Here is a 27,843-nt window from a genome sequence, read left to right as displayed (position 1 = left end):
AAGATAAGAAGTCCAGAGTGGATGCTGAAATCATGGATCTGTACTCGAGCTACAAGTAAGCATACATTATCTCATTTCTATTAGAAAAATTCAGAACACACGAGGCAAATGAGTGTCAACATTTATTTAAACAGAAAACGTCAAACCATTCCACCATTGAACCTTTCAAAAAATAGATAATGACAAACTAGTTTTCAACTAGAGTGTCAGTGCAGGCATGTTTCACATTCCATTATAACAAATTAACAGCAATGCTAGCAAGAGACTGACATCTACAGAGCTAGCACTGCTGAAAGAAATGGGTCTGAAACTGCTCAAAGGCACACCTGGCCCATTTGCCCTCTAGCCTAGGGCACGATATGTGTTTAAACTGCTTCTTTGGTTGCATAGCAGGGTTGGTGCATATATTATGGTCTGTAACAGGCACAGCTTGAACAGCGTGAATCCTAAGGCACATACATATATTGCTGTGGAGCACAGATCATCCTCATTATAGTATCTAGTACTCCACAAGATCCAAGGGGGAAATTGTGCATTTCACTTACCAAACGTGTATCACGAAGCAACTCCCATTTGCTCAGCAATTCCTTGCTGGACAATATCCAAGAGTGCTAGTTCATTCTCTCTTAGTTCCTACTTTATAACAGGACAGTCTCTACAGCCACAACAGCATTCTCATATAAAAATAATAAAACTGCTCCAATACTTTTGGAGACAAGATTATCGAGCAAATAACACAATAACCTACGGTTCATTTGGTATTTTATATTCAAGCTCTTCTCCTTCCTCCACCAACAGTAAGGAAAGGCATACCAACACTATTCTTGGGGCTGAACAGAAGAAAAAAATGGTATCTAAGTCAGTTCCAAGACAGTATTTGGAGAAGAACCAGGTAACTCCTCAACAATGGAACTATTAGGGTAGGATACTCTAGCACCTGTTTCCAGCCAGAAAATGTTTATCAGTCTGATAATAGTTCTAGAAGAGAAAAGTGCATAAGGGGATATTAGAGAAAAGTGAATGGAAGATTGTAAACTCCATCTATGACTAGCAAATAAAAGATAAAATAGATACAGTAACTGTACACGAAAGTTAGATTAGGGTATTATTTTCTTAAATAAGGAACAGTGGGAATTCCACTCCAGGGTGGGGAGTATGCAGAAGTGGCTCCCAGGAATCACAATTATGCCAATTACACCATTTAGCGAAAGTATCAATTTCATTTTTAGGGTGAAAAGCAGAAACCCTATCTTCAGAGTTCCTTTATATACAGTTTAGAACTGATTAATCTAGAAAGCTTTGAATTGGTATATGTTAGTCTATTACAAGCCAAGCTAGCTCAGTTGGTAGAGCATGAGACTTAATCTCAAGGTTGTGGGTTGGACAAGATGACCCTCATGGTCCCTTCCAACTCTACCAAGTCTATCGTTCTAAGTAATTTATTTGGATAAATTATTAAAGCTGACACTGCTTTCTTCCAGCTTCATCAAGAATTAATTAGACAGGAAATGAAAATACTGATTTGCAGAAGGGGCGCAAAGCCAAGAGGCTTTCAACAACTCACTCCAGTACTCAAACTAAGACGAGAAGAAGAAGCAAATAAGTTGTGTGTCCAATTTCAATTTCACGTAGTCCTTGGCTGGCTTGAAAAATAATTGTTGTGAACTCTAGAACTACAGACTCCTTAGATAACTGGAAAATACAGCCATTAAAAAAAATATGTATCAGAACCGTACCTAGAAGTGCTAAGAAAAGGGTGACAGAGATCCTCTCCCTAACATCCCTTCAGTTAAAAGTTAAAAACACTTTCTGTACAGATTGGAGGAAATATAACCAGAAATGCATCTGCAGTGAAAGACAGATTTTCTCTGCTTCCACCTTCAGAGTAGTATTTTTCCAATGCTTCCCCTCCTACAAAGCTGATGTCCTGCCCTTTGACTTTAGGCTGAAAGCAACCTGGAGCATTACAGCTTGACTGTTATTGTTGGTATTCATTTTCTTTCCTTTTTCAGTCGCCAGAAGATGATGTGTCAGGGCTCAATGCTGCCTTTGCAAAGTTGGGGGGGGGGTTAAGGACATGCTGTTGGAGCCATTCCTGCAGTGTGGCTACCTGACCTCAAGGGCAGACTGAGATAACGTATTTTTAGAGAGGGCAGGCTGCTGATGTCTGAACAGACCCTGGCTTGAACTTGGGGCTCTGCCTTTCTCTAAATGTCCTCCTAGGTTCATAGCTTAGGGAGGAGCTTCCCCTCTTGCATACATGGACGCTGTGGAGACCCTGACCTTCTTGTTCACAAAGGACCTGAAGCCAGGAAACCTGCTCTCTTCATTCAAGTTAGTGTGCTGTGAAATTGGATAGATTCCAGTGAACTTAAAAGACTACAGGCTGAAGCGGCATGAGTCAGTTCCCAGGAGACACCAGGAGTCAGAATCCAAGTCAGGCTTTGGATCTGCTTCCATCTCTTCCTTGGATGTTTGTGTGGCTTTGGAATGAGCCTCAAGCTGCCCAGACAAATAAACAAAAATTACTCCTGATATAATAAAGAAACACATTATATATTGCACATGAACTCTGTCACTTGGCTGTTCAGTTAAACCATGTCTGCTGCATTCGGTTATTGCACACATGTACAAAGAATAGAAAAGTGAGGTTTAGAGTCGAACAACCATCTGCTCAGGCTGCCAAGGAAGTGTTATTAAAAAATCTGCTGCTTCCCAGAGATCTGCTAATCTGGAACATATTTATGGGGGGCAGTCTGCCTCTACTATTAGCTAACAGAGCTCAAGTTACACTCCAGACATGGGATGACCAACCAACTGAAAGGAAAAACAAGTGTGTTTTAATAATCAACTTTCCCCACATTATCAGCCTCCAGGGGTCTTCAGGCAGGGGAAGAGAAATAAAAGTGGAGTGATGTAAGAGAGACCCCATTTGTTTCTAGGTTAAGCCAACACTAGCATCCCCAAATGCTGCTGGTAAATGTAGAGTCAGGCATCCTCCAGCCTTCCAACAAAACAGTCATCACTATATTGCAGTCAACTCTTCCTAGCCACAAATCCAACAAGCCCAAGGTTGTCTGAAGCTACTAGATTACTGCAGTATAAGCCACACATTCTGTGTCTCTGTTAGCTTGCATCCAACTTTATCAACTGGCTGCTACAGCCTAACGTCTCTTAATCTAGATCTCAGCACCAATTTCAAGGAACTACAGGAACATTTGGAATTACTCCAGCATTTAATATGTCATCCTTCTCACAGTGGAAACCTTACCTGCTGTGACCCTTCTGTCCTCCTGGAGAGACTCTGGAGCTGGGCACTGAGACGGTTGGTTTGTTGCTGCAGCATCTGCTGGTCAGCCAAACACTTTGATATTAAGCCATGCAGACGTTCCACTTCAGTCTGCAGGAAACTGCATTTGCATGCAGTTGGTACCCCAAATGTCTTCTGCCCACTACAGGGCTCTGCTGAATCCAAGGGTTGCCGCTGCACAAGAAAGACAGGAGATTTGGTAATTAGTTGTTTGTATGTACATATACAGGGCGAGTCTTTTAAAAGAGGCCCCGTGGAACATGTGTACTCTGTATCCACGGGCCCTCTTTTAAAGAACTCAGCCTGTATGTACAATGTGAAATTTTTTCAAAGCCTATACTTGCCCAGGCCATGGCAGTAAGCCATGGGTAGAAGATGAGAGAAAAAGTACCAAGAATTTAATACTAAATAATGGAAGAAGAATTCTTGAATAAGTGATGTACTGAAATATTAGCTCATAGAGAAATCATTGTCAAATCTGTAGCTGCAAATGTCATATGCATTCTATTTTGAGACTGGGTAGGTTAAGACTACATCCTTTCCCACAGCTGTACCTGTTTCTTGAGATGTTTTCTTTCTTTAATTCTCCTCCTCAACCACAATCGGATTTCTTGAAATGAAGGGTAAAAAAGTGCCTTACCAAAGGTGCTCCTTAGGGCGAGGTAAATTAAATCATGAAGCCCTTAAACAGCATCAGTTTCAGATAATTCTCAGCCATCTGTCTCCTTGCTGCTGGGATTAATTTCTCACTCTTATCCACTATTCAGAAAAGAAAAGACTACCTCCTCTCCTATGTACTATCTCTCTTTCCCATGTACAGTCTGTATTTATACCAGTCTGAATTATTATCCTTGCATCCTATTTCTACCATCAGCCCCAAACTGTCTTGAAGAGTTCCATATGTTTAGCAATTTACATTACCCAAGACCCTGCTTCAGACTTGTTATCGACATGTGTGGGTGAAGCCAAGTGCAGTCCCTTGAGCTCATTGTAGGGAAGAGTTTCTTTGTCAGATTCTGAAGAGGCTAGGCTCACCAGAGAGGGGTTTTCAGGCATGGGGATGAACTCTGCATTCTCCAGCTCCTGGTTACACACACAAACAGAGAGAGAGAGAGAGAATGAACAATGTCAGATTTTCTTCACTTTCTTATCTACCTTTGCTGCAATATGAGGAATATAAAAAAGGAACACAGGTGGCATTCTCTTTCTGTTCAGAAAATAGCCACAGTGTGATTCACACTGCAGATAATGGCTCTAAGAGTCAAATATGTGGAGGTTTATTAAGATTTACTGATGCACAGTTCACGTGTTTCCAAACTTTGTTAAGAGTGTAACAATTTTTTGATTTATATCTTTAGTTTTTCTGAATTTAGGTATTTTTAATTTTTACAAGGTTTTGTGATTTTATGATGCAATAACAATGTCCTTTATTCTTATATTTATCTTTGCTTATAGCTTCTGACAAAGAAGTTTTGTCTCTGGAACACATTGAGCTAAATAAACATCTTATTCCAGTAAACACTGGAGCCTGTCTCCTTTCTGTTCTACTTGTCTTCGTGCTATTCCCCCAAAATATAGCATGGGTCATTGAATGTAACAGAGAGAAATTACGTGTTCTTGCAATATGTATCCTTCTATTCTCAGTGACAGACTAAATTCAATAGAAGTGGCAGAACTGATGAGCTGTACCTGCCTATTTGAGGCAGAATCTTGATAGTTTGGGTTTGTGCCCCAATAATATTTTCTTTGGGATGATTCAGTGGATAAGCTTTGTTCAGTGTCAGGATGCAAATGACTGCCAGATTTCATAATGTTTGTTTCATTGGCACTTACAATAGACTGCTGTCCAACAATGGCAAACCATGCTCTGATATGTGTGGATTTATCTGTGAAAGACAGACTTTGATATTGCAGCAATGATGGGCTGATATTACCGTATTTTTCGCTCTATAACACGCAGATTTTTTCTCCTGAAAAGGAAGGGGAAATGTCTGTGCGTGTTATGGAGCAAATGTGTGGTCCCTGGAGCCGAAAAATCAGACAAAAATCAAATCGGGCTTCACGATTGCTGAAACGGAACAAAGAGCAGGGAAAGCCCCTCCCCTACAGGCAAGAAGAGGAAGTGGTTGCTTTCCTGCATTCTGCCTCAGGGTCTTACTGCCCACCCGCTCTGTTTCGTTGCTGTGTTTGCTGAAACGGAACAAAGAGCAGGGAAAGCCCCTCCCCTCCAGGCAAGAAGAGTGTCTGCTTTCCTCTCTGTGCTCCGGAGGGAACAATGTTTGTGAAGGGAGAGAGATTACAGGTTCAGCTTAAAATTCTGATTTGACTTCCTGCTTTTTGTTTTTGGGGACACACAGCATTCAAATATGCTTTCTTCAATTTAAAAGGATGAAATCCTTAAACAGTGTTTTGCCTGTAAATTCATGTGATCTGGAAGATTACAGTGTTGTGTACCTCTTAAGGGATGGCAAAGCTTAGGTTTCGCTGCTAAATAGTTCTTAATGCAGTTAAAATGCTTTCTTCTGTCAAGGCAATTAAAAAAAATAAATATCAGGCAGCCGGAAAACATGCAGATGGGAGGGAGGGAGAGAGAGAGAGCGCTGGCTGGCTTGTGTGGGTGGGTGGGGGTACTTTTGCCTTCCTTTCCTCACGTTATAGCCCTCTCCTGCATTCTTAGCCTTCTGTGTTTTTCCTTCCCTCCCCACTTAAAATGTGGTTACAAAGCATGGATCCACATGGATCCTCAGGATCTTTGCATTGGGTCACCCCAAATTCACCATCAGAGCACACAGCATGTCCATGGCTACAGCCTGCCCCCCCCAAAATCACGCACCCACTGTTGCCTGGGGCTGCAATGGTGCAAAAACGTGGTTACAAAGCATGGATCCACATGGATCCTCAGGATCTTTGCATTGGGCCAAAATTCACCATCAGAGCACATAGCATGTCCATGGCTACAGCCTGCCCCCCAAAAATCACGCCTGGGGCTGCAATGGTGCAAAAAAGTGGTTACAGGGATTCTCAGGATTTTTGCATTGGGTCACCCCAAATTCACCATCAGATCACATGTCTGTGGCCACAGCATGAAGCACAAAAATGATACGTCTACTGTTTCATTCAGAATATTTTTTCCCTTGTTTTCCTCCTCTAAAAACGATGTGCGTGTTATGGTCAGGTGCGTGTTATAGAGCGAAAAATACGGTAAATTTTAGGCTCTGCCAGTTTTACTTGCATTTCACTTACTTATCCTGCTGTTCAATTTTACAAGGGAGGTCAACAAAATGTATCCTACACATTATGAACTAATCTGTGCAGTCCTACAAAACTAATTTATTGTTTCTATGTTGCTTTTTAGGGGTTTGGTACTTATCTATAAGAAGGGATGCGGGTGGCGCTGTGGGTTAAACCACAGAGCCTAGGACTTGCCGATCAGAAGGTCGGCGCTTCGAATCCCTGCGATGGGGTGAGCTCCCATTGCTCGGTCCCAGCTCCTGCCAACCTAGCAGTTTGAAAGCACGTCAAAGTGCAAGTAGATAAATAGGTACCGCTCTGGTGGGAAGGTAAACGGCATTTCTGTGCACTGCTCTGGTTCGCCAGAAGCGGCTTAGTCATGCTGGCCACATGACCCGGAAGTTGTACACCAGCTCCCTCGGCCAATAAAGCGAGATGAGTGCCGCAACCCCAGAGTCAGTCATGACTGGACCTAATGGTCAGGGGTCCCTTTACCTTATCTATAAACTAAGGAAAATTATCTGGAACGGTTATGTTTTTAACTGCTTCAGAACCTTTTTTAGCATTATAGTTGTACCTCGGTAGTCAAACAGAATCCGTTTCGGAAGTCTGTTCGACTTCCAAAACGTTCGGGAACCAAGGCGTGGCTTTCAATTGGCTGCAGGAACGGTGGACGTCCGGGTTCCAAAGAACGCAGAACAATTGGTTTGCAGTGTTTGAGAGCCAAAATGTTCATCTTGCAAGGTGTTCAACTTCCGAGGCACAACTGTACAGTGGTACCTCTACTTACAAATGTGACCCGTTTCAGGGTGCCGTTCACACCCCAAAAAGTCCATAAGTAGAGCGCCGCTACTGCGCATGCACAAAGCGCAATAGAGCGCTTCTGTGCATGTGCAAAGCATGCAGGTTGCTTCTGCGCATGTGCGCATGGCGAACCCCGAAGTAAACACTTCCGGGTTTGCTGCGTTCATAACCTGAAAAGCCTCAATGTGAAGCAAACATAACATGAGGTATGACTGTATAAAGGAACAGGTACTGGATAAAAAGAGATCTCATTGATACAAAAGGCTAGATGGGATATATTGTAGCTTTAACTTGCTTCAGCTCAGTTATTTTTACTAGAAGCTAATCAGAATGGGAAAAAGGAATTTTATATCAACTTTCAACATCAGCTTCCAGGGCATTTATAAACAAAATGATAAAAAAGCACATCATGAAAAGAAAAATATAAACAAAATGCCAAAGACAGTTTAAAATGGTTTCTACTTTAATCTCAATCTCTCAAGCTTTGAATCTGGATTTCTGAGCCCATTTCTTGTTTATTTGTTTTAAGTAGAAATATTTATTCACTGCTAAATCACAAAACACTCCAAGTGGTATACATTGTAAAATTATGGGTTTGGAATTCAAAACCGATCATCCTTCTAATCAAGGTTTCTCTTCTTTCTTCTGAAGTGAGTCTGTTACCTGAAAAGCCGCACCTACAAAGCTATTCAAACTACGCCCTTAGAAGTGATTCCGGAATAGAGGTAAAATTTACCATGGTGCTTTTATGATTTGCCAAGAAAAGAACATTCGGAAGAACTTTCTGACAGTAAGAGCTATTTGGAAAAAGGAGCAGACGACTTCAGAAAGTGGGAGACTCTCCTTCACTGGCAATTTTTAAACAGAGGTTGGATGGGCACCTATCAGGGATTCTTTAGTTGCGATTCCTATACCACAGGGGCTTGAACTAGATTATCCTTAGGGTCCCTTCCAACTCTACAATTCTATGATTCTAAAATTCAACTAAACTTCAAGGAGAAACCTCTCACCCAAAAATCCTCCACCTTTATTGGAAAAATGCTATTCAGTTTTCCTGTACGCCCTTTGCTTTATGTGAGACAGAAATTACCTTGCGTAACCAGCTAGGGCAGGAGCTACTGGCAGCACTGCTGTCTGCAACTGCTTCTGTTGCACTAATCCGATCCCCCATCCCATGGTCTGCTTCCATGGTTCCTCGGAAACCTCTGCTGGGGTCAGGGGTCTCAGAGTCCCGCTCACTTTCCTCCTCTTCTCCTCCTTCAGCTGTAGAGCTTTGGGCCACTAGCAGAAATGGGTAGAGTATTAAAATCCTTAAATATTTCCCTTGTTCGCTCAGAAGCATTTTCAGCCTTGGGAATGCAGGCCTTGTCAGACCTCAGAATGGTGATGCAAAGAGAAGATAATCCAACAGTAAACAAGATATCAGGTACATCAGCTCACATAGGATCCTGGGCATATTCAGAACATACACCCCCCCCCAAAAGGTTTGGAATTATTTTTTACTAGACACACAATTTTGGGCAATTGTAATAAATTATATTAATGTCCATACACTGGTTGTGGGGGGCATGGAGGGGAAAAGAAACTAATTCACTGGGGACTTACAGTAGCTTAAGCTGAGCCAAAAGTTACCACTTTCTGGAAACGCAGACCCCTTAGAAGAAGAAGAGGAGTTTGGATTTGATATCCCGCTTTATCACTACCCGAAGGAGTCTCAAAGCGGCTAACATTCTCCTTTCCCTTCCTCCCCCACAACAAACACTCTGTGAGGTGAGTGGGGCTGAGAGACTTCAGAGAAGTGTGACTAGCCCAAGGTCACCCAGCAGCTGCACATGGAGGAGCGGAGACGCGAACCCGGTTCCCCAGATTACGAGTCTACCGCTCTTAACCACTACACCACACTGGATTTTTGTGATAGATAAACCTACTATATATTCTCAGACATTTGTCTACAAACTATTATTATTTCAAACGTAATAGGAAGAGACTTATTTTATCAGCTCTGTGCCTCTTCCCCAACTTTAACTTTCACCATCTTTTTCTTTTCTGGCAATACCACTTATCCATCTTCTTAGACTAGTTCTCCATATCCTGATTCAACCAGGTGGGCTGAACCAGGTTAGTCAAGGAAAAGAACCTTTGTGCTCTCCGATGTATGAAATGGGGGGGGGGGGGGGAGAATAAGCTACAAAAATAGAATAATCTACCAGAGGAGTTTTAAAAAAGAAATGAATGGGCTAGGTCAAGATGAGGTTTTCAGATAGGAATGAAGGTACACTGAGTCAGCCCATTTGGTCCATCAAGCAGCAGGCAAGATGGCCTGAGAGCCACATGCAGCCATTAAGGCCTCTTTGGTGGCTCTTGGCAACATCACACACACACACACACACACACACACCGCCCAGCCCTCATGCTGCCTTCCCAAAGCCGGGTAAGCAAGGAACTGGGATTGGGGAAGGAGGCATGAGGGCTCTGACAGGGTCCTACAGTCCTCCCACCTCCTTCCTAAAGCCTAGTTGGTGTTTTCCCAGCTTTGGCCTATTATTAAAAGCCTGATTACTTACCAGTCCCAATTGAGAGGCCACTGCTACTGGAGCGGAGGATGGTTTTAGAATTTATAACTTTTTCTGGAGAGAAAGTAGGAAAATTTTCTCAATGAAGATTCCAAAAACATGCTGATCTATTTCCTTAGAAAGGTTATCGCCTACTCTTCCAGTGAACTTGTTACATTTTACATTTCCCTTATGATTAGAGAAGACAAGCATTCCTGAGTAGGCTCCTGTTTCCCAACTTTTTAATACTCACCAACAATTATGATGGTGTGCCAGCCACGGCAAGATAAATCTGGGACGTAATGCAGGGAACCAAAAATGGGCCGAGGCCATGATGTACAAATATCAGAACTATGAGCCCTTTCTGTTGGTGTCATTGCTAAACGGCCATTTCCACCATTACCCCAGGCAAAGATATGGTTATCTGGGGAAGAGAAAAGTGTTATCAGTCTCAAGTCAAACACTCCAAACTGCCTTTCAAGGATTCCTATACAGCTGCATTTCATTCCACTCAAATGGCTCACCTTTAGTTGAAATTTTAATAATGCAGTCTAGAAGAACACCATAAGACAGCGGTTGAGAACCTATTTTCCGCGAGGGGCCAGACTGGCACTTGCCCAGTATTCTGGGAGCGTCATTCCAATGGTGGGTGGGTGGAAGAACTCCTCAGAAAAGACAAATGCTTGTACCTCTAATCCCCCATTGAAACACATACACCAGACACCTCTCAACTTCTCACATGCATGTACATACATGCAGTAATATACTCATACATGCACTCTCACACCAGGTACGCATGCATGCACATACACTCAGCATTTCTAACTATCTCCACTCCAGTTCTTGGAAGGGGTGGCTGGAAAGATCCCTCTGCCTTAATTTAACAGAAGATCAGGGATCTTATCACCCTTTGTTAGTGCTAAGAACCACAGCACTAAGGTTGGAGATAGGCTCTCTACTTGTTCTTTAGAGAAAGAGCAGACAGATGGTTTATCTCCAATCTTGGATATATGTTGTTTTGCACAAAGATATGAAGATAAAGATCAGGCAGAGCTATTTCTTAACAGTAAAAGACAGAAGGCAGCATTTCTACCCTCACCCCAGCATTACAGGGGCAGAAAAGGGAAAGACTGCCTTTTATTGTCAATGAGTAGCCAGAGGGTTTATCTCCAATCTTAGTGCTGTAGTGCTTAGAATGAAGATTAGATATCCCTTTTACTGCCTCACACCTGACATCACAGGTCATCGGATGTTTGACAGGTGCGTGTAGCTTGCACAAAACAGCTTGGCAAACCAAAGGGAGAGGTCTGGCAGGCCTACTTAGGCCAGAGGTTCCCAACCACCAGCATATGGCACTCCTGCAGGAACATTATGTTTTGTGTTGCTTTACTACCATTATTGCTAGACAGCAAAGTTCCTCTCCTCTAATGCAAATCAGTTGGGATGTTATTCGCCTCCAGTATTGCAGGTAGCCACCCTTGGCCCTCTGCAGATGCTGCTTACAAAAAATCATGGCCAACTCACCAGCACCAACACTCACCATCAGTAGCAGCTATAGTGAACTCATCACCACAGGAAACCCTGATGACCTGCTTCCCCCCAAGAGGTCCTCCTAGCAGATTAATACCCAGACGTTTCTTATAGTCTCCAACACCCAGCTGCCCACACTTGTTGGAGCCAAAGGTAAGCAAACGACCCCGTTCTGAAAGAAAGGAAGAACAAGGCTCATTGTGGATACCACATCAGTGGCTAAGCTCTACTGGAGAACCAGACAGGCTTCCTCTTTATCTGATAGTTGGGTTTGCTACATCACTGGTAATTTTCAGGTTTCACATTTTTTTACTAATGTGGAACAAAGAAACTAATTTCAAAGTCAGCATTGGTCCTGTTCAATAAACCTTGAATCGTTTGTAGAGCTTAAATTTTGAAACAGCAGATTTAAAATACAGTGCTAAATGCAAGGGTGCACTAATTTTAACAAGTATGTACTTTATTAATTTACAATGTTTTCCAGTCGCAAATGGATCTATGTTCGCGAGGGATGTGATGAACAGATTCTGATGTTGAAACATACTTTAATTCCACTCTTCAACACTCAATCCATTACCCTTGTTGTTTGTTTGGGCCATTAAGCACCCCCCACCCCAAGTATTTTACAGATTTTATTTTGTAAGAATACAATACAATTAGAATGGGATTAGATCTCACCATCTATGGCAGCTGTGTGTGTCTTTCCTGGGGCAATGGTGCGAACTTTGTAGAAGGAGAGTTTCTTGGCCAAAGTGAAGCAGGTGGTGTATGGAATTTCTTGGTAAGCCTAAGGGAAGAGAGCAGAAAGTCCAACAAATCTATCTATGTGGTGCTTCACTAAGCCATAGTATCATACAAGACCTTCCAAAGCAAACCATTTTTGCCTAGATCAAATTCTATTTTCTTGTACAGACTGCTCAAATACACCCAACCTGTAGCTGAATGTACCACACAAAACCGAAAGCAGCCTACTGCCAAGCGTGGTATATCACATTAGTTTTTCTTTTCCTTCTAAGGCTCCAACCTAGTACTCAATAAATATGTTATGTTTCATTTATTAATGATTATTGAAAATATATTCATTTTTATTAATAGATACGTGTTTGCTACTTCCAGAAATTTATTTCCGACACAATTTGAAAATTACTACTCACATCGTGATTAATGATCCCTGAAGTGCATTGGTTCAGGCCCAGTTTGTTGAACTCATTCAGACCGCAAGCCAAAACCTTGCCTGCCTGTGTGAGTAGGAAGGTTCCATCACTGCCGCACTGGACTGAAACAATATTGGAAGTCTTCTGAATTTCTACCTATAGAGGAGAAGCATGATACATGATCCTTGCAACAGAGTACTGCAGAGTCACCAAGTAAGAGAAATTTTAGTTCAATAGCAGAGTAGATGCTTTGTATGTACGAAGTCCCAATGCAATCCTTAGAACCTCCACTTTAAAAAAAGGATGAAGTAGCAGGTGACATGAAAGACCTCTGCTTAAAACTTTGGAGACCTGCTGATAGCAAGAGTAAATAATTGGACAAATACTCCGACCTGGTTTGATAAGGCTCCTATGTTCCTAAGTGAAGACCAAATATAATAATATCTGGACTAGGTAAAAAGGAGATCCAGCACCAAGGGGCTTCTGGTGGTTCCCTTGCTGCAAGAAGTGAAGCAACAAGGAACCAGGCAGGGTGCCTCCTCAGTAGTGGTGCCAGAGTTAGAAACTGAGATATGAAAGTTGGAGCTAAATGGAGCCATAAACCTACACAACAGCAGAATGTCTAGGTGCTTTTATAACAAGAATACAAAGATGTAAATGAATGAACCGAAACTAAAATATTATGCTCATTTTTCACATGGTCTAGACCAGGGGTCGGCAAGGCTTACTTCGCCTGGGCCAGTTCACTCCCACTGAGATCGCTCCGGGGACTGGATTGCGTCTGCGGAGATGCAATTTCTGGCATCTGCACATGTGCAGACACGATTTCTGGCGCTGTGGAAGCGAGTCCTTGCTCCATGCTGCGCAGGTTTAGCGCAGCATGCGGGGACTCACCGAGCAGGCGGCTCGTGGGCCGTTTAAACAACCCCCATGGGCCGCTTGTGGCCCGTGGGTCGCAGGTTGCTGACCCCTGGTCTAGTCCTTCCCCTTCCCACCTCCCTAATAGTCTTAAGAGGGTCTCTTCTCCAGTCTTCAGAGAGTAGCTGGAAGTGGGGAGGCAGAAAAGGTCCTCCTTTTCTTCCACTCTGCAGTTTTAGTCTGAAATCTTAGGCGCAATAAGAAGCAATCTTAGAATTACTTTCTTCCACCAGCTTATCCCTATTAATTATTGAACTGTACTAAATTTGTGGTCTTAAAATTGTTATAGCTTTAGAAAACTGTCTTAAGAGAGGACATACCCCACAACAGAGCCACAGTGGACCTGTGTGAAGCCCATAAAGTATGGCAAAAGTCTAGTCCGTTTTACCTTCTGTGGGAGGCAGTGATCCTCTTCTGAATCCAAACCTAAGCGACCTGCATTTGAGTAGAGACAATAATGAGAAATTTCCTAGTGTTGAAGGTAGTGCCATAGCTGGTGGGGGGGGGGGAGGAATTGGGGGTTTTGCCCCAAGTGAAGCATCCAGAGGGGCGCCATTGAGGCTCCAAGCCTGTGTACACAATGCATGGGTGTGTGTGTGCCAAACTGGATCTTTGACCTGGGTGAAGTAAAGCCTAGTTTCGCCCCTGGCTGAAGGACACTATTACAGATAATGACTTTCAGATTTAAAGCAGGAAACAGGGCTGCCTCATTTCTCATGTTCACAGATCCAACATCATAGATATGACCATCCATCTTTCCAGAATTAAGGATCCCAATTTAATCTGATGTCTTTCATAACAGTAGAAGTTAGATCTGTCACTGGTCAGTTACCAAAACAATTGCCTGTGATTATACTGTAGTTACATTTTTATTTCACACAAAAATTATACCGTTTGATTTTAAGAAAACCTCTAAGTGGTTCACAACCATATAAAATGAAACTTAAGAAGGAGCATGCATGTTTTTCCTTTGAATGACTCTTATTGTGTGCATTTTGCCTCAGTCTCTACTGCCAATATTAGAGACTGCAGATAGAAAGCCACATACCGTATTCTCCACAGCCCCATGTGTAGACCTCTCGGTTTCGGGTCAGCACAGCCACATGGTTATCTCCACAAGAAACCTGCTCCACTGGGTTGCTGAGGAACACGGTCAGCTGCCTGGGCTCCAAAACCTCAGAACCAAATGCCTTGGAAACACCTATACAGCCATAGTAGTCTGAGCCGAAGGCAAAGGCTTGACCCTCATCTACATGAAAGGAAGGGACAAATGAGTAAGATAGAGATTCTGACTCCTTCAAACACAGGGAAACCAGACTACTATGTTATCTAATTATCTAGATCAAGCTGGGTCAATTACATGCTTGGACTAATGTGCCCTGCATCCACTAAATGTTATCTACACTGTGTATGCATATCACAGAGGGTACCATGCAGAATCTTTTTTGACTGTGAAACATATTTTCTTCCCCATCTTTTTGTGGTTTATTATATTGGTTTTATGCTGTGATATACAAATGTTTAAAACAACATAAAATAAATATTGATCTTGGGAAGCTGCACTAATTCCAGAGCAGCAGTACAGCAATTCCCTGTATTTACCTATGCTATAATATTTCATGCTCTCTTGCCAGAAAAAGGTCATTTTCTCTTTCAGCCAATACATATGTTATTTGTTTATGTATCCATTAAATTTATGCATCACCCTTCATCCAAGGACCACAGGGTGGTTTACAACATATTTAACAAAAACAAGATAGCATTTGAGTTCTTCCACACCATTTTTCTGCTGGTACATTTTACCTGTCTCTTACCTGTGATGCAGACAGTAAAGTCATCTCCACAAGACACTTGGTGAATGGCTTTGCCCTGCAGTTTTTCCACATGCTTAGGCTGCCGATAGGAGGCTTTGTCTCCATGTCCCAGTTGGCCATGCAATTTGGTGCCCCCTTGCATGTTCTGTAATATGCAGAAGCATGGTAAAGGATGGTAAAGGATGCATCCTGGGAACTCCAAGGAGCATTATTAGCAAGTCTGATGTGAAGGAACCAAGTAACAAACTATATATACTTCAACTGGGATCCTGAGAGACCCATGTACACCTTCATGCACACACTGGGGAGAGTGCCCTGTTTTTCTTTCAGCAACAGCCTCTCACATGTTATAGGGTGTTGCTGCACTTGTCTGAACCTTTGGGGCATTTTCCTGGAGGTGAAATAACTGCTGCCATATACAGAAAGCAAAACAAACAAACAAACAAAAACCCTGTGCATGTTTTAGACCTTGAACTTAAGCAGCATAAACTCTTGAATGGGGAGTTTTGGGATACTGCCAGGGAGACATCAGCCGTCAAGGCCCCACGTCGATTCCGGACGATCCATCGATCTCCCGTAGACACGCAGTATCATTCAATTAGCGACACGAGCTCTAGAAATAGCTTGCCACATTCCAGAGCTGGTGCACGCTCTATCAGCAGAATTCGCACAGCGAAAGATGCACTCAGGAGAGCATTATTTACAACTTTATTCAGCGTTGGTCAGAACAAAGAAAACATGACTGCCTGCGTTGATGTCTCAGGCACAGAGAGAGAAACGAAAGCATAGACAAAACATAAACTTCCTCTGAACAGGAAATATGCAGACTCTGTGACTCACAAAGCCTGCTCCCTTTTAAGGTGGAACGGAAATATCCTAACAGGGAGTAACACCTCTTACAACTTTTCGCAACTTATTAACTAAGAATATCCAACTATACTGACAATCAGTAATGATGCAACACCTTAAATATGACTCATGCAAGATCCATTCTGCACTGCCTTCATACATTATCCAAGTTTCCAAAGTACTTTTCATACACTTCACTTACCACCCAAGTATAGAGCTCCTTTTCCACTGTAACCACTGCAAAATGGGTGTTTCCTGCACAGACCTGTCGTGCACTGCAGCCACTTTTAATGGCATCCAGCTTCTGAGGGGATGACTTCCCACCCCCCCAGACATAAACTTCACTTGTGCGTGATGTCACCACAGCAATAGGAGCCTCGTTCATGGTACTTGTTCTGTAAAACATGAGGTCAATATGGAGTTATGAAGAGTCATCAGTGTTAGCATGAGTAGCTTTAGAAGCCCTGAAATAGAAGACAAGCTGGAAGAAAATTAAATTTCCAGGTTCCAGGCAGAAACATTTTATATAAGCCTTAGTGGTACTTGTGTTGTTCAGAAGCCACATAAAAAGCATTAGGTATTTAAAGGTAGGGAACCTAGGGCTAGATAAACAAAGGTTGAAGAAGATTACTCCAATCTGCATACAAATAAAGATCAGAATCCAATTTGATGACTTGAGCAAGGCTTTTGAATTTCCAGAAACAGTGGCATGAGCAAGCTTCAGTTAAAAATGGAAAAAAATATGCACTCTTCAGCAACTTTGTTTAGAACATCAACATTTTGTTACAGGCAAATTTACAGCATTCCATGAAGGATAATCTTCCATGGCAAATGGCTTTTATCTTAAGAAGAAAAAAACGTAGTAGTATCAGCAATGCAGTATTTTTAAGTGCAGTTTGGTGTCAAGTCAATAGGTGGCATACAACTAAACAGTTCTGCTAGCTGCGCACAAGGACTTTTAGCTGCACAATGGAATTTCCCCACCTTCTCCTTGTGCATCCCCTGAACAGATTTAAGTGTCACAACAGGAAGAGTTGTGGGCAGGTAAGTTCCACTGTGCAGCTAACTCCTTGCATTAGCAGAACTGCTTAGTTGGATGCTGTCCAATTCAAATCTGTAGGGAAGAATGGGCACAGTTTACAACAAGAGTGGAAGCTGCCTTCTTCCCTTCTGGAACTCAAGGCAGTGTACACATTGTACCCAGGTAGTCTCCCATCTAGGTGCAGACCAGACTCAGACCCGCTTAGCTTCAGCAAGGTGGTAGCCTCATGCATTACCTAAAAGATAACATTGAAAGTGTGAAGCAATCACGTAAGGGTGAGTACGTCTAGGGACCTACTTCCTTTAATTCCGCTGTACAACACACACTCCATTACCTTGGTCGTTTGTTTGGGCCATTAAGCAGCACAACTTTCTCTTCCATCTCCCTGCCATGAAAAAAAAACCAATAAGAAGAATAGCAACCATCTATTATTACAGCACTTCTGACAGGGGATTCCAACAGGCTTAACAGACACTAAATGCCATGCAGAAGAATCCTACCTAATCCTACTAGATGGCCCTCAGGGTCCCTTCCAATGCTATGATTCTAAGATGTGCCTCATCAGTCAATGGCCAAAGTGAATGAATGTGGGAAGCATTGACATGACTAGTAGGCTGTACAAGATTCTGTAGATCTCTCCCAAACAACATGGCCTGTTCACGTCCAAGGAATGTACAACTCTTTACCTCCTGTGCTTGCTGATAAGGGGACTCTCAAGCAGCTCATCAGCAGTCGGCCTCTTCTCAGGATCCTGAAAGAGGTGAGTGACAGGTCACTCCCTAAGGAAAGGGATCATTTTTCAACAATTAAGTCTCAGGGCAGATTAACTAAACACATTCTTATGGTCTTTACCCATTTCCCCAATACACAGAGAACCAAAGGAATATTAAAGTTAGCAGAAAGCGTCAAGTTAAAGGTCACTGTAGATTCTTCACTTCAAATACAAAGGTATTTTAACAGTTTCTAAGCTGCTGCAGATCTTGGGCAGCCAAGAACACACATTCTGCAGAGCCCATACACAAGGATGCCCAGAAACTTACATATCTAGTCTTGTAATTAATACAAGGCATTTACCCCACTTTCCTCTGAAGTTGTGTCACTGAGGCAGCAAAGTTGAAAGCAAACTGTATCTCACCAACCTGATCAAGGCAGGAGTGGACCATGTGGATGAGGTCCAGAGAATAAACACTGGCATCTACCTCCATTGCTCGGTTCCCTTGCACAATCTTCAGACAGAGGTTCAAGGGATTCTAGAAAGGAAATAGTGTGATCATTCAAGTGCATCTGGAGAACCTGTTTAAGAAAATGTCCTGTGGATCTGCATTATAGTCTCTCTCTCTGATTGTTTCAGATGTTACGTACTATTGGAACATAGCTCAGTGGCAGAACATTTAGTTTTCATGCAAAAAGTTCTAGATTCAATTCAAGCATCTCCAGGTAAGGCTGGAAAAGACTCCTACCTGAAACCCTAGACAACCACTTTCAGGCAGCATAGAAAATACCAAGCTACACATAGCAACTTTATGATTCAGTAGAAGACAGCTTCCTATACACTTTCTAGATAGACTCAGAACATCAGCAAGGGACAATTTACCGGGTGATAGCCAAGTCAGTCATATTCAGAACCACTTAAATCAATGGACTTGTTATCTGGGTCCATCAATTTCAGTGGGTCTAATTCAAGAATGATAATCATCCCTGAACAGGCAATACCCAACTGACCTACAGCTCTCACTGTAACACATTCTTCACAACTGGCGGCTCCCTCTCACTCTCTCAAGCACACACAGAACATTAAAGGAAATTATGTAGCGTTAGTGACCAGTCAAGGTGTGACTTACTGTTGCATCAAAAGTTCTTTTCAGTGTGAGGAGCTCAAAGGCAACACAACCAACTGCCCAGATATCAGATTTGAAGTTGTATTTTACTCCCTGGCAGAGCTCTGGAGACATATAGTACGGGGTTCCTACCAACTGCACAACAGAGAAAAAATGTTAGAGATAGTCTGCCCAACTCCTTGATACCAGTAGATCAGACACAGTTCATTGTTTTCCCTGCAAGTGCTAATTTCTAGTCATTTTATATAAGAACACCCATCTCCCAAACATGCTTATATTGTGTTTCAGCATGCAAAGTAAAAACTTAAATACTGGATTATAAGACCTATTCTCTTTCTGGGCTGGCCCAAGACTGTTTTGTCACTAAAGGCAGAACAGAAAATGCCACTCCAACCCTCCCACTGCCTCTGCTGCACACCTACCGCCTGCATGCCCACGCCACCTGCTTCTGGGTGACAAACAGGTGCAGCAGCAACAGCAAGACTGCATAGCTGTGGGCATGCAGAGGAGAAAGAGGCAGTAGTGGTAACTTACAAGAATGCTCCACGGAGGCTGGATCTGCTGCCCTTCCCAACTGAAGGGTTGCAAATCTGAATGAATACATATTTGCTAATGGCAGGTTACAAAGTAACAGGATGTATTATATTTCTAACAAGACAATTCAGAAGTGGAGTAGGAAAAGAAGCAAACAGCATTAAGTGGCATCAAAGGACCCCAAGCTCCTGATTTGCTCACAAAATCCCAGACAGGTACAGGTAAATTAGTCTATCGAAACATTAAAGTTTCAGACACTCACTGTTTCAGCCATCGAATATTCAGAGTTCAGCTTTTTCGCCAAACCATAGTCACCCAGTTTTATAAGATTTGCTTTAGTGAGGAAGATATTCAGTGTCTTTATATCTCTAGAAAAAGAAGCATTAAAGTGATGTAGTTCTTCCAGTCACCAGGTATAGGACTCAGTATGCTGCTATTCCTCCTCTATTAATGTTACTGTGAAAGGATTTAACTCATTCCTCTCCACACCTGATGTCACAGATTTTCGTAGCCCTACGACAACTGGTGGTACCAAGGTTGAGGAAGACTGCACTAGGGCGGGGGTCGGCAACCTGCGGCTCCAGAGCCGCATGCGGCTCTTTAAAGCCTTTGCTGCGGCTCCGGGGTGGTGGCGAGGGGAGGAGGCGAGGGGCGGAGGCGAGGGGCGGAGGTGAGCAGCCTGCCGCCCGGCGGGCGGGGCGCCCTGAAGCAGAGCGCCCCCCTCGCCAGGCAGACATCCGCAGCGTGGGGAGCCTTGCCGGGAAGTCCGGCAAGGCTCCCCACGCTGCGGATAGCAGCCTGCCGCCCGGCGGACATCCGCAGCGTGGGGAGCCTTGCCGGACTTCCCGGCAAGGCTCCCCACGCTGCGGATAGCAGCCTGCCGCCCGGCGGGCGGGGCACCCTGAAGCAGAGCGCCCCCCTCGCCCGGCGGACATCCGCAGCGTGGGGAGCCTTGCCGGACTTCCCGGCAAGGCTCCCCACGCTGCGGATAGCAGCCTGCCGCCCGGCGGGCGGGGCGCCCTGAAGCAGAGCGCCCCCCTCGCCAGGCAGACATCCGCAGCGTGGGGAGCCTTGCTGGACTTCCCGGCAAGGCTCCCCACGCTGCGGATAGCAGCCTGCCGCCCGGTATTTTTATAATGACGAATGCCTCATTATTAATTATTATTTACATCAGGCACTGATTATGATTTATGGTACACTGGGGCCCTGATTAATTTTCTATGGCATTTTGGGGCATTGATTATTGGGCATAGCAAGTCGCGGTCGCGTGGAATTTGTGCTTTGTGACCGTTTGAAGTGGGGTTTTTTTCTTGGGAGGCTGGGCGGCGCGAAGAGAGGGATTATTTTTATAATGACGAGGATGACATTGGGCCCTCATTATTAATTATTATTTACATCAGGCACTGATTATGATTTATGGTTCACTGGGGCCCTGGTTAATTTTCTTTGGCATTTTGTGGCATTGATTATGCAGTCGCGGTCGCGTGGAATTCCACGTGGAGTTAGTTGCCTGAAGCCCCTTTTTAGTTGCTTGAAGCCCCTTTTTAAACTTAAGCAGGGGAAAGTTTGGTGAAAGTTTGGTGAATTGCTGCCAAGGAGTGTGGTGGAGTCTCCTTCTTTGGAGGTCTTTAAGCAGAGGCTTGACAACCATATCTCAGGAGTGCTCTGATGGTGTTTCCTGCTTGGCAGGGGGTTGGACTCGATGGCCCTTGTGGTCTCTTCCACATATGTATGTGAGCAGGTCTTCTCCAACATGAACTATATTAAAAACAAACACCGATCACGCCTCACAGATGACAGCTTGCAAGCCTGTGTGAAAATGAAGGTGACGTCTTACAGCCCTGATGTGCAGACACTGAGCACTGAGGTTCAGGAGCAAAAGTCCCATTAACCTGGTTACCTGGTTGTAAATTAAATATTTTAATTAGCTATTAATTTGTCCTTTTTTCTTGAGATTGACAGCTGACTGCACGATCCTGTATATATAGCATTAAGGCCAGAAACAATATATGCAGGGTTATATTTGTTTTAAATGTTGCAATGTTTTTGCGGCTCCCAGTTGTTGTTGTTTTTTCAGAAACGGGTCCAAGTGGCTCTTTTTGTCTTAAAGGTTGCAGACCCCTGCACTAGGGTATTAAGTTATCTGTAGTATAGGAAATCCAATTTCTGTGCTAAGAAGAGTGAAGCAAATCAGATTGCTTCCCTTTACGCTACATTTAGGATGGTGTCCAATGCACTTGTTCCATTAGCACAAGGATTTCCATTTGCGTAACAGAACTCCCTGCCCCACACATGCACCCAGTGCCCTCCCCAATCTGCTCCAGTGGGTTGGAGGAACCCACAGATTTAGGGAGCATGCGGGAGGCTCACATGGACAGCTGGGGAAGTTTCACTGATAGAACAAGCATATTGAATACCGCCCACAATTTGTTATGATAAATATTTATTCCCTGTCATCATATCAAATGCCCTAAGCAGTTAACAACAATAAAAGTACCAATTAGAATAAAATACCAAGTAAAATAAAACGCTATTAGCAAAATATTTAAAAATAACAACAGACAATTTAAAAAGGAACCACTGTAGATGCTCAAAAAATGCAGCAAGGGAAAAACTAACTAAAATGGTATTTGCAGCAGCAGGCTATCAATACTCTCAAGCATGTTTTACCTTCAGCCACTAGGCCACAAGTTAGCCCAAGCTTCATTAATCACACCTACCTGTGAAGGATTCCTTCCCTATGGATGCAGCTCACTGCTGATGCAATCTGAAATAGGTACCACACTACCATCTGCAAAGAAAGAGAGTTCACACGGGAAACACTTCAGGAAGTTTATTCTAGAAAAATAATTTTATTATTCCAATATGAACAACTCAGTGTTGAGATATTTTTCAAGGTGTAATCTTTCCAGGATAACGTAGTCTCCATGGTGTAAGATGACAAGTGCTTGTCTCTTCACGATATAGTTTATGCCAGCAAATGAAAATGTTTAATTGTAAAGGCTATTGCCAGAATCTGTCAGTTACAAACACTTGTTATATGCCTTTGAGTTTAGTTTTAGCTTTTTAAATTGTTTTAATATGATGGTTTTTAGAATGCTTTAAATAATGTTGAGCACTAATTCTAGATGCACTTACTAGCCCAACTGAACACTTACTACTGGGACTTACTACTGAATAAACATGCAAAGTATTGCACTGTCAACTGCTGTAAAGATGACTAACAAATTTATAAATAAAAAAAATAAAAAATCAGTAATTGCATGTATTATTCTACTTACCAAATTTAACAATTAGATTAAAGATATTGAAGAATGTAAATACCTTTGTTCCTTTTAAAAAATATAGAATGGAAGAGCAAGTTTGGAATTCTAAGCATACTGGCAGGAATAACCAGTTTCTACATTAGAGTTGCTATCCTACGATTTGCTGTGTAATTGTAGTCATGCAGATTCTTAAATCTCTTAATAATAAGCCAAGGGCAACCTACAGAAAACTAGTAATCATAGCTAACTAGTAATAATAGCTAACCACAGTTATAACTAAGGCTGCAATCCTATACAGTGGTACCTCTGGATGCGAACGGGATCTATTCCGGAGCCCCGTTCGCATCCTGAGTAGAACGTAACACGCGACTGCGCATCTGCGCATGCGAGGATTGCGTTTCACTGCTTCCGCGCATGCACGTGATGTCATTTTGAGAGACTGCACTTGCGCGGGCAGCGAAACCCGGAAGTAACGCGGAGTGTAACCTGAAAACACTCAACCTGAAGCATATTTAACCCGAGGTATGACTGTATATACTTACCTGGCAGTAAGTGCCACCGAACACAGTAGGCTTTAGTGCTGAGTAAACATGCACAGGGATTGCTCTGCAAGAGAATCCTACAGATAGACACTTACTGCACTACTTACAAGCCATATTTAAAAATATGGGCTGAACATCAGGCCAAAATAAAAAACTAAAAAGAGATAAAGACTGTGAAATCACAGAACTAATTACCATGGCATGGCATCCCCTCTGCCTCCTCCCATGTGTAATTTCCCATTCCACAAGGTCCTTAAGCACAACCCTGTTCTTCATGCCCTCATCTACTAAGACAAGTACCATTAGAGAAAGGAGTAAAATCTTTACAAAGGTTGTGTTTACACCCTGGAGCTCCCTTCCCAAGTAAGGCTTGCTCCCTAACTGTACTCTTGTCATACAGTGAAGAACAGTTCTGCTACTAAAGAAGTTTTTCACTGCATTTCTGCTGCTCACTTTTCTATGCTATTTTTAATTGTTCTCAAAATTACACTAACTGTTTAAGTCTTTTTAAAAAGTAAAATAGTTAATTAATCTTTTTATTTATTTACAAATAAAATGCAACGTTCTACAAGATTATCTGTAAATTAATGAACAATCCCAGAAGAATACCATTCCATGGGGACAGGGAACAAAAGACTTCGACACCACTGAAACCCAAGTACAGTGGTACCTCGGGATACATACGCTTCAGGTTACAGACTCCGCTAGCCCAGAATAATACCTCGGGTTAAGAACTTTGCTTCAGGATGAGAACAGAAATCGTGCTCCGGCGGTGCGGCAGCAGCAAAAGGCCCCATTAGCTAAAGTGGTGCTTCAGGTTAAGAACAGTTTCAGGTTAAGTACGGACCTCCAGAACAAATTAACTACTTAACCCGAGGTACCATCGTAACATCTTTATTCTTGCTACGTGATCAACAACGAAGGATCAAAGTGTTCTGTTCAAGACTAGAACACCAAGAAAAGGCTAATTGTTTCCTGGCACAAGTGATGCAATTTGCTAATACTATAGCAATAAGCATGAAATAAACACTGGGAAAATGCAGCACATCAAACAGTACTAAACTCTTATCTGTTACTTCTCAGTTTGTTCAAGTTACCTCTTCCTCAAACAACTTGTCTTTCTGCCGCAGGATCTTATCATAGAGATTTCCCCCTGCAATTAAAAGAGAGAAATGCTTTACCTATCGATTGTAAATGTTCTATTAGCATTTACCAGAAATCCTCCAGGAATTTGCCATTTCCCCACGCTTTTTCATTATTATGATTATCACCTGCTCTTTACCCTAAGCATCCCAAGGCAGGTTACAACAATCCAAAATGGAGTTTAAAAGTATTTAAGAACTTATAATTAAAAATATAATCACAATCTTTTCTTTTTTTTAAGGGTGGGTTCTGAAAATGCACATCTCAGGTGTCAAAGGCCAAGGCAAAGAATTGTGTCTTTCTTATTTGCTGAAAGCTGTATAATTAAGTTGCTAGATGCACCTCTGTGGAGAAGGAGTTCCATAACTTAGGGGCTGCCACAAAGAATGCCCTCTTCCAGGCTTCCCCTGCAAGATTCTGCAGGTTTGTATCTGATTTACTGAGCATTTAGTGCCTCATCTTTCCTTTAGCTATTTCTGCTTCCGAAGTTTCTTCTTCCCACAAATACATTTTAGAATATGTATCTGCGAAACGTAAGTGGCAGTTCTCCAAGATGACTCTGGTTTGTGTTAGAACTGTCACTAAAGCCTGCCATCTATAAACAAGACAAAGTGATTCTGCATTTCATCTTCCCCCACAGAACCTAAGATGGAAGAGATGTCTGCTGTTTACAAGACAAGAGTTCTCACCATTACAGTATTCCAGTTCAATCAGAAGTGTAGTGTTATCCATGAAGTGATTGTAATAGGCAATGATGTTGTCATGTTGCAAAAGTGCAAGGATAACAATCTCATTCAAAGCATCACGGCGTTCTTTTTCTGACAGTCTTGTAAGATCCACTTCCTTCCACACTACAAGTGAGTCATCCTGGAATACAAAAAATCTAGTTAGCTAAATGCACGTTTAATTTCTTACAATGTATCAATCTTTTTTGCATTCACTTTCAGATTTAGTCTGAAAAATTCTCTATGGGCATTTCCTTATTTCTGATGCCAAAAATCACTATCTACAACTAACACTCTCTTCCTTTTGAATAATAACCAAATAGCATAAACTTTTCAGAAGAAAGGTTATTGTTATTTTCTACACAACTCCACACAAACACTGTCTAAATTTGCTAACAGAAATTGATTAGCTCATAGGACTTGTCAGATATTCCAGCAACAACATTATATTAAAAATGAGATAAAAACTTGGGAGTAATTAGTATTATATCCTTGAAGCAGATTCCTGATCATTCTATGGTTTTATCTAGCTAGTCTATTACTCCCTGAAGCTATAGCAGAATCTGTGATCAGGGGCCTTCAGGTTCTCTGTAATGCCATATTAAAAATATATCACTGACTGAACTGTGCCATAAAGTTTCCTTTTCCGCACAGGAAATGCTGGTGAACTGCCCTGAGATCTTTGAAGGGCAGTACTGTACTGTATATAAATTAAGTCAATCAATAAAGAAATAATAACCTACCACTGTTAATGATGCAAAACAATTAATAAAATGGAAATGTATTAAGGGAAGAGTTTGGCTGATATTCTGGAAAGTGACAGAAGTGGGCATTTCTACCTCAACCTCCAAAAACCACAACTACACATCTTCGGGTCCTTTAAATTAACTGGGCCCTGTTAGCCTTTTTGCTGAGGAAGCCAATGATAGATGTACCCTTTCACAATCTATATAGCACTGACTAGGGTTGCCATATTTTGAAGAGCAAAAAAGAGAATGCTATGATGGCTTTTCAAAGCAAATAAATGCATTTTGTCTCAAATCTCACCCCTGAAAAAGAGGACATGTCCTGGAAAAAGAGAACACATGGCAACTCTACCACTGACTCACCAGCTCTGCAAAGGTTAGTGTCTATATGGGTGCGACACTTATAACCTTGTGTAAGACACTTTCCTGAAAAGTTGTGCTTGTTTTTTCTGTCTATGACTTTCCTTTGTTATCAGCCTCTGTGCACTGTAAATGATATGCCTGGCATATCCTTGCAGAAATATGATGCAGCTTTACAGCTGCCTTCTCCCTCTTCCATCCTGTCATTCTTTTTATCCCTGTACAGGAAGCTGTTTGAGAGGAAATATCACCACTACATCCTTGTGCCACATTTCATTTTCAGCTACCCAAATTCCATCAGCTTCCAAGTGCCAAATTAGAACTGGGAATTAACAAATGGTATCAATGGAAGCATCTCTCCCATGCCAAACAACAGCTTCAATTTTAGTTGAGATCATGGGCCAGGAGAAAAAGTGTTTACACCTTTCCTTATGAATATCCAGATTAACCAGATAACATTTTCAGTTAAAGAATCAATCGCACAACTCCAATGAGGCATTTAGCAACAAGTGTCATTTAGCCCTAATTGCACCCAGTTCAAATTAACGGCAACAGAAGCTCCTGGGTTTTGCTTAAGCACCCTCCTGATTTGATCAACCCCTATCAGAGAGGAATGTGTCTTCTGAGGGGCTCTCTTCTACTTCACACTTTCCAGAATCAAGAACTGCTTTGTCGTTTACCCTCCTGTGATAGCTCAGTTGGTACAGCATGAGATTCTTTATCTCAGGATTGTGGGTTCAAGCCCCACCTTGGGGAAAAGAGTCTCTGCATTGCAGGGGGTTAGACTAGATGACCCCCCACGATCCCTTCCAACTTCGTGATTTCCGAAGTGTTAACTTGTGTCTTCCTTTGCGAACAACCCCCCTGAAGAACTGTTCACACTTTAGCCTAAGTATTCGCGAAGACGCTACTTGGATGCATGGCCAAAGTTTGCTCGCTTGCTTTCCTGGCTGGGTCTCTGGCGTCTTTGAACATCTGCAGGATATATCAGTGACCCCGAGGGGGTGGCTATCTAAGGAGCATTTCGTGCCCAATAATGCTGCCTTCCTTCGCGGGGTTAGAGCTGGGATTCAAACTACGGGGTAGCAGGGGAGCCTCTTCAGCCAACGCGAGGAGGAGGAGGGAAAGAATGGCGGGGCGCGGCGGAGGCGGGCGCAGATTTACCTCGGTCCGGCGGTACAAGGTGGCCTCTCCGAAGGCGCCCCGGCCCAGGACGCGGATGGGGGCATAATGCAGCTCCTCTTGCTCGCCGCCTAGGACAGGGCCAGGCCGGGGGCCGCTCCTGCCGGAAGACTCGTTGTCGAAGTCGGAGTTGATGGAGTCGCAGTGCCTCTCGTACTCGCCCAGAGACATGGCTGCTGCCTGCCCTGGGGCTGAGGAAAGGGGCGCCGAGGCTTCCCTGCCGCAGGGCTCGAGCGCCAGCCGCGGCCCCGCTGCTGCGAGGGAGACGGTGGGCAGCAGCAGCAGCAGCAGCTTCCTGCTGTG

The 27,843-nt window shown here is 43.0% G+C and overlaps 1 protein-coding gene across 1 annotated transcript; it reads right to left on the bottom strand.

Moving 5' to 3' along the window:
• Positions 1–109: 109 nt before the first annotated feature.
• NEK9 (NIMA related kinase 9) lies at positions 110–27,843 on the bottom strand. The gene is made up of 22 exons (XM_081172778.1): positions 27,523–27,843; positions 25,217–25,394; positions 24,482–24,537; positions 22,297–22,367; positions 19,839–19,944; positions 19,046–19,177; positions 18,344–18,454; positions 17,891–17,955; positions 17,539–17,589; positions 16,365–16,557; positions 15,314–15,458; positions 14,548–14,748; positions 13,888–13,934; positions 12,582–12,737; positions 12,106–12,214; positions 11,438–11,599; positions 10,151–10,321; positions 9,910–9,972; positions 8,436–8,626; positions 4,232–4,393; positions 3,272–3,484; positions 110–2,502 (listed from the first exon to the last, which is right to left on the bottom strand). The coding sequence occupies exons 1-22, from the start codon at positions 27,709–27,711 to the stop codon at positions 2,380–2,382; spliced, it is 2,895 nt and encodes a 964-aa protein (XP_081028904.1). The 5' UTR covers positions 27,712–27,843; the 3' UTR covers positions 110–2,379.

This window comes from Podarcis bocagei (assembly GCF_964188305.1).
Source record: "Podarcis bocagei genome assembly, chromosome: 1".
Lineage (NCBI taxonomy): Eukaryota > Metazoa > Chordata > Lepidosauria > Squamata > Lacertidae > Podarcis > Podarcis bocagei.
The sequence above is the reverse complement of the archived record's forward strand: the minus strand, read 5'-3'. Positions and strand labels throughout refer to the sequence as shown.

Coding starts and splice junctions, on each gene's coding strand:
- NEK9 (XM_081172778.1), bottom strand. CDS start 27,711: ATGTCTCTGGGCGAGTACGAGAGGCACTGCGACTCCATCAACTCCGAC. Junction 22,368..24,481: donor ACAAGTTGTTTGAGGAAGAG/GTAACTTGAACA, acceptor CTTTCTTTGCAG/ATGGTAGTGTGGTACCTATT. Junction 19,178..19,838: donor AATATTCGATGGCTGAAACA/GTGAGTGTCTGA, acceptor TCTGTTGTGCAG/TTGGTAGGAACCCCGTACTA.